We start from the raw sequence: 18,574 nt of genomic DNA, 5'->3' as shown, positions 1-18,574 counted from the left end.
GGCTTTTAACAGATCTCTAAATCAAAATACGTATTTTTATAGCTATAAAGTGACCTTTCACTAATTGGGAAGGAAAATGTTACCCAATAGGTGACAGTTGTCATAAGTGCTCAGCACAGTCAGAAGTCATTTTGGCATTTGCCTTTAAATTGTAGTTGAGACAAGTGTTTAAATAATAATTTTTTAACCCATGTATCTATATGAGTTTTGTGTGAGTGTGCTTAAGGAAGGAGAGGGTGATTTGTGCTGCCTGTGGACAGGCTGCAGACTAAAATCAAAGCACTGTTTTTCACTCAGGGCACAATTTTGCTGCGGAACCTGCTGGCAGAAGTCTCCTCTGAGCATGTGCCACTAGCCACTGCTAGTGAGCAGCCCACCCTGCTCAGTGAATGTCTTACTGGGGCAGCAGCAATGCTTTTCCAGCCTCTCTATAGTCCAGAAACACCCCCTACTTGGAACCAGTGGGTGACAGTCACCAGAGAAGGCTGGGAGAAATGGCCCTTTGAAGGACAACATAGCAGTGGCAACACAGTAAACTGTCACTTTTCTAGCAGATTTGAATACTGTTTATTATAAACATTGCAAATTAGTATCTCTAACTGAGAAAAAATAAAATTGGATGCAAAAATACACTGGTGGTACATTGCACATACATATAAATACATTATATAGTTTGCACAGTCATCAGGCATCTTCCTTCCGGACTGACTTTCCACAGACTGACGCTAAAGTTGAAACAGGAGAACAGAAGGGAAAGGCCTCCAAATATACACAGTGCTGTTTTGGCAAGTGATTAAGTTCCTAAAAAAACTGTGCTGTAAGAAACAAAACACAGTTTCACAAGAGACCCATTTGTATTTTCACATCGTATCTATCTCACAGCACAAGGAGAAAGAGTAAGCAAGAGAATGGTGACACATACAGGGTGCTCAGTATGTATTGATGACATTTGAGACCAGTTCCACACCCCATTCAAAGCCTGCATTGTTAATGGGGTCTGGAAGTCCTCTCCTTGGTAAGGAGGACTTCAGTAATACCCAAAGTGTTTTACAGCTGCTGCTTAACCCAGACAATCCATTTCAATAGGCAGCTTGCTCCCAGCCTCTGTTTGAGGGGTCCCTCTGTGCAGATGCACTGGATGGGGTCACTGCCAGGGGCCCAGGATCTCTCACCTCACAGAGGTGGAGGAAGCACACACTCTCCAGGGCCAGTTCCCCAGTGAAAACCCCAAGGCCCTGGGCAGTGCTGCTGCCCTGGGTCAGAGCCTGCAGCTGCTCCAGGGGGGCTGGCAGGAGCCCTGCCACAGCTGAGCTGCAGCTCCTCCTCCCCAGGAACCTCATGCCTCTCCCACCAGCCTAACACATTGCCCTGCCCGGCTCTGAGGAAGGCAGATGGATTGCAAGCATGCTCACAAGGGACTTTCCCAACATCTCGAGAGTTCGTGGGACGCTACACATCTCTAAATGTTGGTTTCTGTTTTTGTTTCCCTTAATTCCCTTAGAAGATAAAAAGCTACATAGGTGGTGCCTGCTTGGTCTGTGGTGTGGCCTTTGTGGCACCCTGAGAGGTAGATGGAGTTCAGAGCTCCAGGGCAGTGTCCAGGCAGAGAATGTGGTGGCACAAGGAGACCTCAGAGGGAATCCATGACTGCTGGGAGGAGCAGCCTCAGTCTTTGTGGGCACTGCACCTCCCTGTGCCCAGCAACACATGGAGCACAATGATTCCCACAGAGATGCTGAGCACCAGACTGGACAAAGCACTTTCCATAGGAAAATGTGGCAGTGTGTGCCATGCATTGCTCCAGGAGATGGTCCCCATCCCCAGCTCACCCCACAGTCCAGCACAGGGCAGTGCCAAGGCATGCCTTGGTCTAGGACACGTTGATGCCAGAGAAGAGCAGGGCCCTGGGCTGTGTGGATGCTGTGCTGTCTGCCAAATAGCCCAGGATGCTCTTGAGTTCACTGCGTGACAGATTGGCTTTGATGTGCAGGAACGCCTCCAGGTGCCTTTTGCTGTGGAAGAGAGATGGGCAGGTGTTATTTCCTCCCACACACCTCCACAGGTCAGGGCCACTGCAGCAGGATGTGCCTCCCACCCTGTGGTGTGTGCTGACATCCCCTGTGGGTGCCAGCTCAGTACCTGGCAGTCCTGCACCAGACCCTGCACTGTCCTGGGATGTTTGGGGTAGGGAAGGGAATCTCCAAGGTAAAGGAGAAAATTAGGGCAGAACCTGGAATATATCAACATATCTTCCTTTGCTTTCTGATAGGACTTGGACTACCACAGCCTGGAAGGCAGCCCCCACCCAGGTTTGTAGGCTCAGGCTGTATGAACCTCACCTATATTCATATTTGACTGCTTTCTGACTCAATTAAAATTCCTTATGAGTAGTAGCAAATCTGTTTCGGCATCTCTTACCGGATGTCTGGGTACGTTGTGGCAAGTGTTGCAACTTCAATTTTAATAGCACCTAAATCCTGAAGTCGGATTATTTCAGCCAGTTTGGGGAGTGCTGAATTCAGCCAGGTGGCTTGAGATCCCTGCAAGAAGAAAAAGTGGTTAACAGGACATCATGGGGGTGCAAAGTGCCCCCCACCCCAGGAGCTGCCCCTGAGGCTGTTTCTTGGCAAGTGGAAAGGACACATCAGTGATTTTAGATGCCTCACTGTTTTTCAGTGCTGTTTCTGCCTCAGGCAGCCTTGGAAAAACTGGATTAGCTTTTTGATGGTTTTTAATCCTCTCACACAAGTGGTGTGTGGTTTGCCATAAGACTGAGACTTCCACATGCACCTCAGCAGATTCTATCTGCTCATTTCCTTTTCCTTGGGTTTCTGCACTGCCTGGTGTGCGTACCAAGGTCTGATGGGCCAGGTGAGTCACTGCCACGTGCTGCTCTGCCCCAGCTCCAAACACAACCCTGCCTTTGGCATCTCCAGGTATCACCAAAATCGGGTAGAAGTCCCAGCCTGAGCTTTTTCCAGACCATTGGAATTTCCAAGGTGCAGCTGCTCGACCTCCTACCCAGCCTATGTGGAACTCAGACTTGTTCCTTCTCCAGTCAAACATGCATGGGGTGATGGAGGACAGGTTTTGGCTTAGCTGTTAGCTTTTCTTGCAGGCAAGATTAGAGGCATGGAATGAGGGAGATCATCTCAAAGGACAGAGAGGGGTGTTCCAGCTTGGCTCTCGTGGAGAAATTCCTTGCATACCACAGACCCCCACAGTGCCTGCTTTATCCCTTGGCTGACCTAAAAGCTGCAGCATCAGGGAAATCAAGGGTGAGAGGAAACCCAGACTCCATGGAAGCTGTACTGAAACCAGAAAAGATTATCCAAGTCTTTGACCCTATTAGTGTAAACCTTCGAAAGTAAACTGCCTGTGGGACAAAGGAAGATGAAATCATGTCTCTCCAAGCAGGGAGGGGCAGGCTGCTTACAGTGTGGGGGACCCTTTCTGCCTACAGGCACTTAAGACCACTTTCTGCCTAAGGTCCTGCCTTCCAGGAAATTTGAGTTGAAAAGGTCAACAAAAGTCCTCAGAATTGCTTTCCTGTTTTTCAGTGTGTCTGTGCCCTGTGCTGACATGTTCAAGGCAAGCACTCACGTACATTGCTGGTGCAGAAGGCTTCCAGGTCAGCAGCATTCTTGGAGATGTGTTGGGCCAGAGTTTGCTGCTGTGCTGGAGATTTCAGGCTGACCTTCCTCTTCAGCAGCCTCACAATGTACTCTTTAACCAAACGGGCGTGGATCTTCTCAACAATAGCCTGTTGGGAAGGAGAGGAGGGAATCATCATCCATCTCTCTTTTGCTTGGGGACATAGCAAACCATGAGTGTGGATGGAGGACAAAACCACCCTGGGTGCTGTGAGCCATGCCCCACCAATGCCTGCTGCAGATTACACAGCAGGAACAGCCCTGGTTGCAGCCTCCCAAGACCAGTTACAGCACATCCTAGATGCTGAGAATTTCTTTGTGCTCTAATAAGAATGGGAATTTCCAAATGTTTGTTTCCTTCTGGGAAGAGTTTAAAGTGCAGAAAAGATCTCCATGTGGTAGAGGAGTAGCAGTATTCCAGAGAAACAGGAATTCATGCTGTTCTTCCTGTTCTTCTCTCTAACACATAAAACATCATAATTTGTCCCAGCTACTAAAAAGACAAAGACAGGAAATCAAATTTTGTCTTATATTATGATATTTCATATATAGTCCAGCACCAGGGAGGATGTGGTTCTGGCTCAGTTCTCTGGGATTTGTCCCATTTGCATCCACCTCCTCCAGCCCTTAGGGCAATCAAAGGAGCAATGAGACTGAACCATGCAACTGCATCTGTGTTTCAAGATTGCTAAACCAAATCCGTAATTAAAGCCACGTGTTAGGTGGTCTCTAAAGCACTTTCTCTGCATCAGGGGTGGTTTGCTCTGAGAACAGTGCAGCAGAGCTGCAGGAGTCTGCTTCTGTCAGAGGAGGGTGAGATTTACGTGCCTTATCTGGGTAAACTGCATGCTGATGGAAATCCTGCCTGAGAGGCTTCCTGATACCAGGCCAGCTCACCAGAGGTCAAGGCAGCTCAAGCCACAGAGGATCAGAGCTGAAAATGCAGCCCCAGTACCCCAAAATCCCTCCAATATTTCTCTTGGACTTACATGGTAAAACGGGTCTTTTAAGGTCTTGAAGTCTGAAATATGTTTGCTGGTGGTTTTAATGATCTCATTCATAATTTCACTGCTGGAATCCCACTTATTCTCTGTAAACTTCTTGTACATTGGCTGAAAAAAAGGAGAATCTGCTAAGTTACCTCAAACAAATTCTATGCACATGTATATTTGTTATTCCTACATGTTGAGTATCCCATGTAGGGAGAGCATGGTGTGTAGTCCTGTGCAGGGTGTGTGGTGATCCTTACAGGGACAGGGGAACAAGGGGCTGTATCCCCTTCTTGGCTTCTCATGGTTAAGAAGACCAAGGACTTGAAAGGTTAATATTGGAGGTGTTTTTATTATTTCTGCTTTTTTTCCCCCCCTCACCATCTGGTCTGATTAAAGAATTATGGAACCATCAGGGGGAAAAAATAAATCCTTATGAGATGCTTATAATTTTTCACAGTAAATAAATATGAAAATGAAAAAAATTGTACCCCTGTTCTCTCGTGCCTTCCCAAAGGCTCTACAGAGAAAGCAGGAGAGATTGTGGCTGAACATTCCTGACTCCTACGCTTCCTTTTCCTCCACCAAAATTGCTTAACTCGAAAAGATTGTGTTATATATATATAAACAAAACAAAAAAAAAAAAAAAAAGAAAAAAAAAGAAAGCCAGAAGTACTGAAATGCCCTTCAGGTCACCTTTATGAGGAAGCCAAAAGCTGCGTAATTGCAGTTTATGCCACCATTAGTGATGTGTTTCTACAGTGTGGAGAGCAAATAGCTACAGGTTGAGACTCTCCCTGCTGTAGCTGTTGTCTCAGATGCCATCAGCAGGTTTTATGTTCACCTGCACAGTCATGCCTATGTCACTGCACCCATTTTGCCTGCAGGCTTGAGGACCAGCTCAAGGAGAGCTTAGTGGGAGTTTTCCTGCAGCAGTGTGGGTTGGGACTGATCCTGTCCCTACTGAACTCGGCTGGTTTGAATCAGAGACTTGAACAACAGATAGCATGGCAGGAGAACATGCCCTGCCCTGGTACCAGCTGAGCCATGGGGCAGGAGGATGTGGGGCACAGATATGGTACCTTCAGCTGGGCAAAGAGCTGTTGAAGCAGCACATCAAATCCACTGTTTTCAATATCAGCAAGAGTGCTGAGGATATCGGCTCTACTGTCCTCCTTTTCTGCCACGTATTTCTCTGTGTAGTCTCTGAAAGAAAATAGCAGTCAGGTCAGAACAGTCTGTCCTCAGAGGAGAGAAAGAGAAATTCAGCAGTGTCCAAACTTTTTGTAGGCAGATAGACCTACATCCGCTCACCCCTGAGTACCTCAGAGTACCTCCCCCCTCTATACACTGCCTGCAGAGGAAGGAGCAAAACCTTCTCTTTTGGACCCTTACCTAAAATTCCAGCAGTTGTTAATATTTGCAATCAGTATAGGCTTGTAGTACGTGTGCTTCTTGCTTTTCTCCTTGAAGTCTTCAAAGGCATCCCTGTAGCTGGAGGGGAGATGGGAAGAGCAGAGGTGGGTGAGTGGCTGCCCAGGTGCTGTGCCAGCCCCAGTGCCCACAGCCCTCCCCAGCTCGCTCACCTCCTCAGGAAGGCTGGCAGCTCCTTCAGCAGCCGGCGGGACAGCTCCTCACCCACGGCCTTGCTGATGTCCTCAGCCCGCTTCTGGCTGCTGTAGATACTCTAACAAACAAGTGAGATCAATTTTAAAGGTTGTCTGCTCCAAAAATGCCAGGTTTTGGGTAAAAGAAGCTGCAGGTTTGCTGGGTAAAAGAAGCTGCAGATCCTTTACTAAGAGCTGCACCCAGCTTTCCTGCATCCCCCCTGCAACTGATCCAGGGACCACACAGAGCAGCTATACTTAGCTGAGAGTTCAAAAGGAGCATGAAGAAAATCTAGAAAACAGCTGAGAAAGTAGGCAATTTCACACTTAGTTGTGTTTCTTTTTTTGGTTTTGTTTTTTTTGTTTTTTTTTTTTTGAATGTCATTAGATTGCATTTAAATGAACCATTTAACCACAATAACCTCAACACATGAGAGGTCTATTTTTTTAAAAATAAACTCAACTAATCCTCTGCAGCCAGAGGAGGGAAAGGGGCAGCTCTGCCTGTGGCACTTTCCCTGGGAGGAAGAAACAGACTCCCCAATCAACTGAGCCAGTGTCCTCTCTCTGCTGCTGGGGATGCAGAAGAAATTGCACAGGAGAAGGAAGGCAGTTTTTCTTCTTGTTTTGCTTGTAGAGGTGTTTGCCTCTGTACCATGGCACACCAGGCCCAAGACAGACCATGGTTTTCAGCCTCCCTGTATCACCCACCTCTGCTACCACTCTACACAAGTGACTTGGCCTTTTCCTTTTCTGCATTGACCACAGTTGGTCTCAAATCCTAAGTAGGTAAAAGATGCAATTGTTTATTTTTAATATAGCTCTGTATTACCTGGATAACAAATATTCCTAGCAGTTCACTCTGAAAATGTCCATTTAGCTTCTCTGGTTCCTTGTCTTCTTTCCATCTTTGGATTTCTTTATCTAAACATCTGCTCAGTGAATTTTTGACAGTAACCTTTAGGGAAGGAAGAACAATGGCATTTACTACAACATGGATGCAACAGCTCCTGCCTTATGCAGGTTTTACCCACCCACCCACCTTTTGCCTGGCCCAGCAGAGTTTTCCCTCAGCCCTGGCTGGGATATAAAGGTTCTTTGTTAGGAGATGCCTGACCCATGACTTCACAGCAACAAGAACAACCCCCTCACAACACCTACACAATAGCGAATTGAGTATTTTAAGGTGGGAGTGAAGATCCCATCACACCTCCATATCCAGGGGATTAGGAGGGCAGGGAGGGAGCAGTGGGTAGGAAGGTTGCAGCAGCTCCATGTGCCAGAGCCCAAATTCCCCCAACCACACACTGTGTGTGTGTCACTCTCAGAGCCACCTGCTTTTGCAATCCTTTTTCATGAGCTGTTCTGACGCCACACAAGTGCTGGAGAGGGAAACAAAATGCTCTCAGGTTTTCTCTGCTCTGACCCCTCTGTGCTGCAGTGAGGCTTTGGAAATGGTCTGTGCAGTGTCTGGCACATACTGCTGATCCCCCAGTGTCCCGTTCATGCGCTTTGCAGACCTCACACCACCTCTCCCATATGCAAACCATCACAGACTACAGTTAAACTTGGAACTCATCTTCTCATTTTCTGGGAATTCCAGCCCCAAATGCCAAAAGCACTAAGCTATGGGAATACTCTAGAAGTTGCTTTTTGTTTCCATTAAGGGAAGGGTGATACAAAAACCAGAGCAAGTTTTATTTTCTGCCGAGCAGGCAGTTCTCCATCAAAGAAAGAGATTTGTCAGGACCAGAACTCCATGCTTTGCACTCCTCCAAGGTCTGGCACCTCTGCAGATACCAGGAGTAATCCAAGATCCTTTAGACATTCCTCTGAGAGGGACCATAAATCCCTCTGGAGATTTATCAGAATGAGAAAGTTGCCTATAAAGATCTGTTGTTGGATTTTCCCCCTGTTACCACATGACTTCCAAGAACAGAGCAGTTCTTTTCTCATGGCTCCCAGGGCTAAGCAGAAGTTTGCTCTGCAAGTCCCATCTAGCAGAAAGGTGACCTGCTCCCCAAAAACAAACAAAAGCTTTGGCTTCTCCCTGGAAGGGTGTGTGGTTCACTGGTGAAGAAGTGTGTGTGCAGGACAAGTCACAGCTTCTCTGAGGAGTCACATGGGAGCAGTGAAGGGAAGAAGAGGAGTGACTGAACCTTTCTTACCTCTTCACTGTCAAGGTATTTATTTTCAAGCTCTTTGCTCAGACTTGAAGGCAAAAGGCTTCCAAGCTTAACTTTATCCAACTCCATGGCTAAAGCATGATCTTTTCTCATGTCTCTGGAATGAAAAAAGCCAAACAATTGTATTTTCCAAAGGCAGTGTAATTCAAGACAGCTGTTGATGCAAATCACTAACACTTTTTGAGGGTATCAGTGAAAAAACAGATGGAAATGTACATTGTCCTCAGTCCAGGCAGGACTTGGAGAAGCTCAATGGATATGTGCCAGGGGTGAGATGTGTGAGGGTGGGACCACAAGCAAGCCTGTGAATGGAGTCATGAGTCCAAACTCCTGAGTACCAGCCACTGTGCTCTGGTGGGGATGGGAGACCTGAAGCAAGCAGGGGAGTCTAGCCCCTGGACATGGCCTCTCTCCATGCATACAGAGAGGTGAGCAGATGAAAAGCTGGTGTTGGATGGCTGGGAGGTGGTCCCTCAACACCTGGATGTGGCATCTGGGAACACTCCCAAAGCAGCTGCTACCCTGGCCAGCACTGTCCCCAGTGCTGGGCTGAGCCCTGCTCCTCACAGCTGCTCACTCCCAAACACAGGCTGGTCCTGGCCTGAATATCCTGATCTAGAGCACAACACAGCTGTGGAAAACTTCTGGGATCAACACTGAATCATTACACTCATCAGTGGAGCACGAAAAGGAAAAAGTGGAGCTGAATGACTTTGGAACAGAAGAAACATTGCTGATGTCTTTACTGGTTTCCACCTGAGAAGTGAAAGCCCTCAATTCTCCACTCAGTACTATTTAGCCACAACAAGCAATGTTTTCAGTTCAATAACATCCAGAGTTTATGGGGACCCTTGGATTGTGTCCTCTCACAGGGGCACACCCCTGGCTCTCCTAAAGGAGAAGAAAACATAGACTGTAACACCTAAGCAACATCCTCCATGCCCTGGATAATTGCATCTCAGGTTGTTCTATTTATTGTCTGCCCTCTGGTACAAAGGGCTGAAATTTCCAAATGTTCCAAGAGTGAGCCCAGGTCTGCAACTGGAATTGATATCAAGGCAATGAACCTGATCAATTTACCCCATAGATGAAGACCTAAACATTTGTGTGTAGGCTGCCCAGAAGCCAGAAAGGTGAAAGAGCCCTTCATTTACAGACTAGCAGCCTTGAGTGTCCCTTCTGGCTGTTCTGGCCAGGACTGTAAATCAGCACATCATCAGTAACACTACTAACTTAGCCAGGTACTGGACTGCACCACAGTAATACTAACTCATAAATCAAGCAAATGCCTGGGTTTGCAGCCAGTGAGCCTGTTTTGATTTCCAGGGGTAAACATGTATAAAAGCCCACTTACTTTGGATAAAAGTTGTGCACCCACGAGAGAAGAAGATAAATATCCTTGTCTTCCAGATGAGACTCAGCATTTTTCTTTGCCTGGGAGGCAAAATAATTGTGGTAGAGTTCTGCATATATGCTGAACACATTAAACTCAGGAGGATAAAGCTTATTAATACACTTGGCAACCACTGTCAAATCTTCTTTCATTGTCTTTCCCATGTGCAGGAGGTTCTGGCCAACTGCAGAGAGGTTCTCAGTTCTAGGAGTACGGCTTGTGTCTTTCATTCGAGCCTCTACTGACTCCTTTACTGTAGCCATCCAGAGCTCTTTCCATTTTCTAGGTCTAAATTGCATATTTTGGTCAGGTAGGTTCTCTGACATGTAGTTCTGATCTTCTTTCTCCTGTTCTTTCAGAGCCTCCACTGCCTGCTGTAGCAGGTCTGGGTTTGTTTTTGCAAGCAGCACAGAATCCTTCAAGGTGCTGAAGACTTTGTGCTTCAGAACTTCATAGACAGACTCGATGTCTTTCTGACTGGTGTTCAGTCCCTCCTCACTTTTGCTAGACAGGCTCCTCTCCAGGGCAAACAGATGTTGAATGGCATCACAAAGCTTTTGTTCTCCAAGGAGATCCATGACTTGTTTGACTGGTGAAAACAGAACAGCTTTTCTTTAACCAAGAGTGAAGATTTAGACTTATGTTTTACAAAAAATGATGGCTCTGGAATCTTTTTAAAAAATGCTCATACTTCCAAAATGCTAGCTCTTGGGCTCCTACACCATATAGAAAGTCTGTTTAATTAAAGATCAGATTATTTCCAGCTTGCCTTTAACGGGGGCAATGAAAACTTTAATACCCACCACCAGTGTGTTGCATATGGACAGCTATTCACGAGCCACCTATAATTGTTTCCAAAATTTAGCCCTGTGGAGTTAGTTAGTTATTGCTCATCCCCTTCCCATTAATTTGACCTCAAGTCAGAAGCATGGCACTAGAAATAATGTAGATAGAAAGATGTAACTAAAGATGTGCTGAAGGAAATACTACATGGGTTTTCCAGAAATAGATTTGGCACAACCTGACCTGTGAAATTGTTTGGGAGGCCACATTTAGCAAGCAAGACAAATACAATTCAGCTATCTTATCTGAACTACAGCCAGTTACTTGAGACAGGGAGACCTGGGAAATCATTAGTTAAAATGGCAAAGTTATATCCCAAAATAAGATTTGTTAGGTATGTAATGGAGGACCCCGGGTGGAGAAAGCTTACATTATTCATGAAACTCATCTTACTTCATTTATCCTTAAAGATTGTGGCACAAAAGCTGGGAGTGCCCTTTTGGCATCTGCTGATTGCACAAAGTTCAGAGATATTATCGAAACTGAGGGCCTGGTGTATTTTACAGGAACAATGGGATAAGCTGAATGGTAAATGGGCTGAAATTTAATGGCACAAAACATCAGATACAAATCCAATAGAACAAAAGTTACTTAGCAACAAACAGGATTTTCTGCTGCAAGCTGGATGTGAATCAGCTTGAGAGGGAGGAAGAAGAGAGACACCTGGAGAATAAGTAAATCCTTACTGGGAGGTGGTGGTGAACATGTCAGTTACGACCCTAGGATGTACTCAGTGAGAAATATCCAGCTGAGATGTGAAAATAGGAATATATTGTGCCACACATTGGTGGTGTCTTATCTGGAATATTTTCTGCAATTCTGGTTGCTTTAAAAAATTTAAAAAAAAAATAAAAAAAAATAAAAAAAAAGAAGAAGACGACATTGGGGATGGGGCAATGCAGTGGTAAGAACAAAAGTACAAAAGGCCTGTTTTCAGCAGCAAATTCAAGGCCAAGAAGGAAAACCACCAGTTAGGGAGATCATTTCACACATGGAGAGAGAGATGCCAATTAGACATGTAAAGGCTTGTCTGGAAAGGAAATAATTTATACTAAAACAAGACTTTGTAGGAGGGGATGGAGGAACAGAACTGGGAGTTACACCTGGGTTTCTCACCCACCCACAGTTCTCTGTGCCCCCATGGAAAACAGAAATAAGTTTGTTTTGGACAGAAAACCTGCAAATGGACAGCTCCTCAAGGACTGTACCCTTGGTACTAAAAGACTAGGACTTGAGGTCATGTCTCCCTCAGCCCAATTTTCCCCAGGCTTCTTGGAAAAGTCACTTCAATCTATCAGGACCTTTGTTTCCCTAGGGGACAATTCCCTGCCTCATACAGCCCCTCTAGAGGAAACTATGGCCCATGAAGTGGTGCAAGGAGGATGGAGCAGCACTTACCACTGGGTGGCTTGGTCTTTTTAACAATTTTAAATGCACTTTTAAGCATTCCCTTTATTCCTTTGTTCCCCTTCTCAGGGCTGTCCCCAGCAGAGATGCAGCTCTCATTGCTCGTGATGGAAGAGGCACGTGAAGCTCTGCAGGCTGCCTCTGGCCTTTCTCTCATCTTCTCCTGGTCCCTGGACCAGATCTCATCTGCAGAAGGTTCAGGACAGGCAGGGACTTGCTCAGCTGATGGTGAAGTGTTTTCAAATGGCCTGTTTGCATCAATGCAGCCCTCTGATCCACTGCGTATTCCAAAAGGACTTTGGAAAAAAGGTAACATTTTCATCATTTTCCTTCTAGCCTGTAAATTTCAGGGGGAAAAGAATCAGATTAGAACAGTTAGGAAGAAAAATACCAAGGAGAAAGTGTGGCAAGGCATATGTGTGGGCAACATGGAGAATGTTACACATCTGGTGTGAGCACAGGAGAATTCCTGAGCAACATCATCCCTGCTAATGTCCAGTCTAAATTAGAGAAAAATCCAAGAGCCATTTTGAGGGTGATTCAGATGTCCTGATTTGAGACCTTGAGCTTGTCAGGCTCTCCCATGGGATACTGTGTGTTTATGGACATGAGCATGGGTGGGCACACGAATGATGTGGGTGGGATAAGTGTCCTGTGCCTTCAAAGCAACCACAAAGCTCTCATACTCTTACATGGCATCAAAATCAATTCCCACCTTACTCAGGGCCTTTTTTGCCTGATCTGTGCTCAAGGTGAGTGGGAACAAGGCACAAGGATCAGGGTAGTTTAGCCTTGTTTAAACAAACACGATCCTGCCAGAGTCCTGCATTACCACCAACACTCTTACACTGCAAATAATTAACAACAGAAATTTGTTATTGTTACAACTTCTTCTCAGAATTCATGTTTAGAATTATGTTCCTCTATAATTCAATAGATTGCAAAATATTTATTTGCATAACTATAACCATTTGTATAATGATTATAATTATGCAATTATTGTAAATAAATAAAATTACTCATAGTTTCCAATCCTTATTCTAATAATGCTTAATTTGAAGTGACTTTCTAGGAGACTGAAGCACATCTGTATGAAGAACTCTCAGGCAAGTTTTGGTTTGCTTGTACTGAGTAATGGCAGAAAAATTAGACTTCAAACACACGAAGAATTTGGCTTCAGTTATACAGCCACAATGTGGTGATCTTCAAATACCTCTGTTGAGTTTATAATGTTGATATGTCTCATGCTGATACAAAATGTGATATTTATTTCTGGGAAAACGGGTTGGAAGACTGTGGCTTTTCATTCTAAGTTATACAGAGAGCAGTGAGAGCCTGGCTTTGCTGAGAGCTTTCCTTCTCCCTGCTTTCGATGCCAGGCCATGTTCAGGATTAGTAATGCTATTACCCTCTAAACACAACAAATACGAAAACTCATTTGGGAAGGAGTTCTGCTTGCATGAGCAAGCAAAGGGGGTCTGAGCACCAGAGCTCAGCTGACAGGAGTTACAGAATAGTCTGAGCTGGAAAGGACCCACAAGGATCACCAATTCCAACTCTGAAGTGAATGGCCCATACAGGGTTTGAACCCACAACCAAAGGCATTATTAGCACCATACTCTTGACTAACTGAGCTAATCCCAGGTTAGCAGCAGCTGTGCCATGGCTGAATCTGTGCACATACATCTCCCTAGCACATGTACTGAGGAGGGGAGGGGGAAGGAAACCCCCTGCAGTTCACTCCAGGGGGGAGTTTGCTAGTCAGGATGCCCCACTAGAATCCTGAAAGCAGTGGAAAAGAGTTTCTTTTTGTTACATTTCCACTACAAAAATACCCAGAAAAACAACCAACCAACCCAAAAAATTCATGGCAACAGGCATGTTCAGCAAGTGACTTGGACTTCCCTAATTTTTGTAAGGCTCTTTTCGTAACTTGCATTTCCCAACACAACACTGTGCTTAGATTAATTCTGCCAAATCCCTTCTTTCCTGTTTGTTCAAGCACAGACTCATCTGAGTCCTTTCTCTCTCTCCTATTATTTCAAACAAAGCATTATTGAGTTTTTTTTTTTTTTTTTGTTTGTCTGTTTTCTAACCAAAGAAAGTACCTCATCCCTTCCAAAAGGCTAAGGTCTTTCATTTTGATGAATGATGATGACAAAGGTGAACTTTGAAGTTTTGGTTTTTCTTCAATGCCAAGATAAATGCAATAGATCTTTGAAAAGCATCAAAGTGACACTACACAGACAAGACTCCATAAGTGAATGATTAAGCTGGTTAGAAGCTGAGTTTTTAACATCTGTCAGAACTTTGTCATGGTAGTGCACAAAAAAAGCCAGGCTCAAGCACCTAGGTAAGGCTGTCAATGCAAAAGCTGCCACACTCTCACATTTGGCCGGCTTGAACTCTTACCCAGGGATTGTCATGTGCCACTGCTGGTTGACCTGGGTTTGTATCTGCAGTAGGAAAAACCATCGAACCTCAGCTGCCACTTCTGCCTCGAAGTGCAGCCCCAGTCTTAATGTCAAGGGGTACCAAACACTCCCTGTCCATCTCTTCTCATTACTGTTAGATAACCAAGACCTTACTGTAAGAAATGCTTTTAAGGAACTTACACAAAAAAATGTCAACGCTTTCTGCAAGAAATACTCAGCTAAAAGGAGGTGTTCCTGCTTACATCTGGGGTGCACAGGCAGGAGATGCTGTGCTAGGACTGCACCTCCTGCCTCTGTCAGGACATGCTCCTGCCCAGCATTCCTTGGCTTTGGCTTTGACAGCTGCAGGCTGCTCCTCCATGCCTGTGCTCTTCTCACAAATCAAAGCCTGCTAAAACTCCAGCAGGCTTCTAATTTTTTTAGCAGGAGAAATGCTAAATAATTTCCCAGAACTCAAATTCAGGTCTTAGGAAATGTAACGATTTGAGGTCAAGAGTTAACATTGTTCCCAACTCAGTATTATTGCTAATTTACTGTTATCATCGTCATCCTCATTATTGTTATGTGGCAACATGGTTTGTGCCAGGGGAGCCTTTAGCTCCAATTATTTCTGACACAGCATATTCAGCTCCTGGTTTCAAACCAGAAGGCAGCACACCCCCTGCCACCCTGTCCAGATGCCCTGCAGCACTGGGACTGTGGTGCTGTGACTGCTGCTGTAGCTGTGGTGGGATGCAGTGAGCTCTCTGCTGATCACAGCACCTACCTCTGAGTTGGAGCTTTTCTGGGGTGGGCAGCAAGGGCAAGGGAAACACTTGGAGCACAGTCAAGACACAGAAGGACCCAGCCTGGACTCTGGGCACAGTGGCTTCCCATGTTCTCCTTTTCCTCCTCAAAGGAAACAGCCTCTATGCAGAATGATCTCATTGGTCAGGGGTAGCTCATGGTGTGCCAGAGAGCACTCAAGGGAAGAGATTTATTAATTATCCCTATTCTGAATTTTTTTTGCTGAACTTTTTCTTGACTTCTTTTTCCTGAGCTGCTGCCAGTATTAACAAGCAATTGTTTGGATTTTTGGTCCTCTCCAGCCTGCTGACATACTAGGTCATGAGGATTTATATCTCATTTTAGTGGATATCTCCCATTCTCCCACAGCCTCTGAGAAATCCAGAGTTATCTAGCAAAGTTATCTATCTTCTCACACAAGAGAACTGCACTGGGCCAAGCCATCTTTGAAGCAGTAGAGCAGTGCAGGCAGTTTGAGTTTGGTATACCTCAGACCATGTGCTGACACCTAAACAAACTGCTAATTCATCAAAGCAAAGAGTCCAAAAATATGCCAGACTCAATCTCTGCAAGCTGGGAGCCCTCCTAGGAGGTGAGGGGGTTTTCCTACCATTTTTGATATCTGGGTTAAGTACTGAAGGGAGACACCACAAATCTGGGGGGGTCTCATTTGGCTCTGCCTGGGAAATCACAGTCTATAGAAGAGTTGGGCCACCCAGAGCCCACCTTGACCCTCTACTGTGCTGCTGACATCCATAATCCCATCTGCAGACTCCTGTGAGACACCCACCACCCAATATGTGCTCCAGCAGCATCCTGATGGTGGCCAAGCTCTGCTCCTAATGGGGAGCTGAGGGAAAACAAAACTTGTCTCCAGTAAAGAAGCCAAGGCAGGAGCAGAAACTGCCCAGAGGACTCAATCCCTGTGCCTCAGCATTACCAGGCACCCCTACAGGGCTGGGGGTGATGGGGAACCCAAGGGATTCAGGGGAATCACAGTGGCAGAGCAGGGAAAGGACCCCAGGGCATCTCATCTGGCATGAGAGAGATGCTTTAAGCCAGCATAAAACCATGTGTAGATACAGCTGTGCAGTGCAGCAGTTGTTTCCAAATGAGACTGGTTTCCCTAAATTACTGACACACCTGAAAACCATCCAGTAAACCATCATCTCCTGTTGTTATTGAGAATCTTTCAAAGAGAGAAAGAGAAAATTCTATATATACACTGTTATTGGGAAAAAGCAGAGAGAATGCACTGCAATACCCTCATTTTTTCTTCTTCCTTCAAGTCTGAGCAGCATAATTTTGAACTGTTGCTGCTGAAAGAGCAACCAACTGCTGCTGTCTAGAGTTTTATTTTCATAATAAAAAAGTTTTTAGTTCCAAAGCCAAATCCTTCTTTAAGGCCTGGAGTTTGCAAAGTTCACTGCTACAGCTAACAGCGACTGAGAAGATAAATTCCTGGGAGCTTCTCTCAGCACTTTCAAATTCTTTGGCTTTTCAGGCATCTTTTATAGAGAGGGTGAATGAAGCAAACCCAAACCTGAGCTCTCTGCTCCCTTGTGATTTGCTTTATCAGAGCCTCAAAGCCTCAAAGTCCCTTGCTGAGGGGTAGGCAGCTGGCACTCTGGACAGTGTTTCTTCAGGTTTTCCATCTGAACTTGGGTGTCAAAGTGAGGCACCATGGCTTCTAGATCAGCCATATGCTCCAGTCACAGAAAGTCTCTTCACTTTTCAGCAGCCTTAAAAAGAAATTCTGCTTTGAACGCACCAAGGATCCTAACCCTGGGGCTGAATTTTTCAATTTGTGCTGAGGAGCTGATGCAACGGATATGGGGCTGGTGCACAAAGACAGAAGGGAATTTCTATAGACTTTCCAGTGCTCTGGGAAAAGGCAGGTCCTAGGAGCTGTGGGACATCCCTGACAAAGAAAAAGCAGTCACAAAAGGGCAAGCATGGCACTGCAGAAATGTGCCAGCTTGGCACAGTGACCCTGGCAGGGTGCAAGTCCCAGGGGCTGCCCAGGGCCATCCAGGGTCCAGGCTCTGAAATGGTGTTTTTCAGGGCAGCCAAACTGAGTGAATCACAGTCCAATTACTTTCCTGTGGTTTGGGGGAAAACCACTTCCTTTAAATAGAGACAAAGAAGAGAGGGCAGAAGTGCCACACTGGATCTGGAATCCAGCGCCAGATCTGGGTTTAGGACACTTTGGTGCCCAATACCTTCCTCTGGATTTTGGGAAAGGTGTTGGAAGGCAGAAGGGTAAGAAGGAGGTGAATGGTTTACAGTAGTCACTGCTTGAGTCTGTGCCCTGAAATTTAGGGGGAAAGTAGCACAAATCAGACCCAGCTGTCACAATGGAATTACCAGGCATATATCCTTGCGGTGCCCAGCCCTGGGATATGCCAGGAGCTGCTGTCCTGCCAGCAGTCCGATTTATTCCCCATTCTGATCATTACAAGGTGGGGCTGAAACCCGTCCCTGTGCCCGGCAACCCACCCTCCGTGGGTGCCCCTCGTTCCCCACTCTCGGAGCCAGCAGAGCCCCCGAGCTGCCCAGCAATGAGCCCGGAGCGGGGCAGCGCCTCGGGACAAGCGGGAGACGCCGGCCCGAGGGGAAGGGGAAGGGGAAGGGAAGGGAAAGACCCGAGGCTGACGGACTTACTCAGCGGCGGCTCCCGGGCGGCGGGGCTGGGCGCGGGCCAGCGGCACTGTCACTGTCACCGGCACTGTCACAGGCTCTGCGCCCGGGGCGGGGGCAGCCCGGCTATAAGGGGAGGAAAGCGGGGGCGGGACCGGCTGCTGGGAAACTCCAGTTGCACCTCCCCTCGAGAGAAGGGAACCGAGAAATCCCCTCCCGGGGAAGCGGCCGGCAGCCGAGCGCCTGGTGCCGGGGGTCGGTCCGTCCGAGGGGCTGAGCGCTGGATGATGCCGGGCCCTGCCCTCACTGCCCCAGGGCTTGGCTGAGGAATGTGTCCCACTGCGGACTTGGAAATGCCGTCAGGGATAGAGCAGGTGCCTCCAAAACTGCCGTGTTCTGCACCTGAGGTGGTCATCTCTGGGTGTGCAAGCAGCCCGGGGAATGAGGAAAGGGACCTGAGACGGCAAGTTGAACATGAGCCAGCAGTGCCCTGGCAGCCAGGAGGGCCAGCGTGTCCTGGGGGGGATCAGGCACAGCATCGCCAGCCGGGCAAGGGAGGGAGGGGATTGTCCTGCTCTGCTCTGCACTGGGGCCGCCTCACCTCGACTGCTGGGGGCAGTTTTGAGTGCCACAAT

At 46.7% G+C, this 18,574-nt stretch overlaps 1 protein-coding gene across 1 annotated transcript; it reads right to left on the bottom strand.

The window, feature by feature from the left end:
- Positions 1-543: 543 nt before the first annotated feature.
- Positions 544-18,034, bottom strand: TNFAIP2 (TNF alpha induced protein 2). The gene is made up of 12 exons (XM_059475150.1): positions 17,964-18,034; positions 12,070-12,415; positions 9,790-10,417; positions 8,418-8,532; positions 7,082-7,207; positions 6,229-6,329; positions 6,038-6,136; positions 5,725-5,848; positions 4,643-4,765; positions 3,608-3,763; positions 2,419-2,540; positions 544-2,012 (listed from the first exon to the last, which is right to left on the bottom strand). Exons 2-12 carry the CDS (start codon positions 12,401-12,403, stop codon positions 1,871-1,873), a joined length of 2,070 nt encoding a protein of 689 aa, XP_059331133.1. The 5' UTR covers positions 12,404-12,415; positions 17,964-18,034; the 3' UTR covers positions 544-1,870.
- Positions 18,035-18,574: the final 540 nt, after the last annotated feature.

Source organism: Ammospiza nelsoni, chromosome 6 (assembly GCF_027579445.1).
Source record: "Ammospiza nelsoni isolate bAmmNel1 chromosome 6, bAmmNel1.pri, whole genome shotgun sequence".
Lineage (NCBI taxonomy): Eukaryota > Metazoa > Chordata > Aves > Passeriformes > Passerellidae > Ammospiza > Ammospiza nelsoni.
The sequence above is the reverse complement of the archived record's forward strand: the minus strand, read 5'-3'. Positions and strand labels throughout refer to the sequence as shown.

What these genes read in the sequence shown, in the direction of transcription:
- TNFAIP2 (XM_059475150.1), bottom strand. Translation starts at nt 12,403, where the DNA reads ATGATGAAAATGTTACCTTTTTTCCAAAGTCCTTTTGGAATACGCAGT. An exon ending in TAGGAATATTTGTTATCCAG is followed by an intron (nt 6,330 to 7,081) that starts GTAATACAGAGC and finishes CTTGTTTGTTAG; the next exon opens with AGTATCTACAGCAGCCAGAA. An exon ending in TAAAAGACCCGTTTTACCAT is followed by an intron (nt 3,764 to 4,642) that starts GTAAGTCCAAGA and finishes CCTTCCCAACAG; the next exon opens with GCTATTGTTGAGAAGATCCA.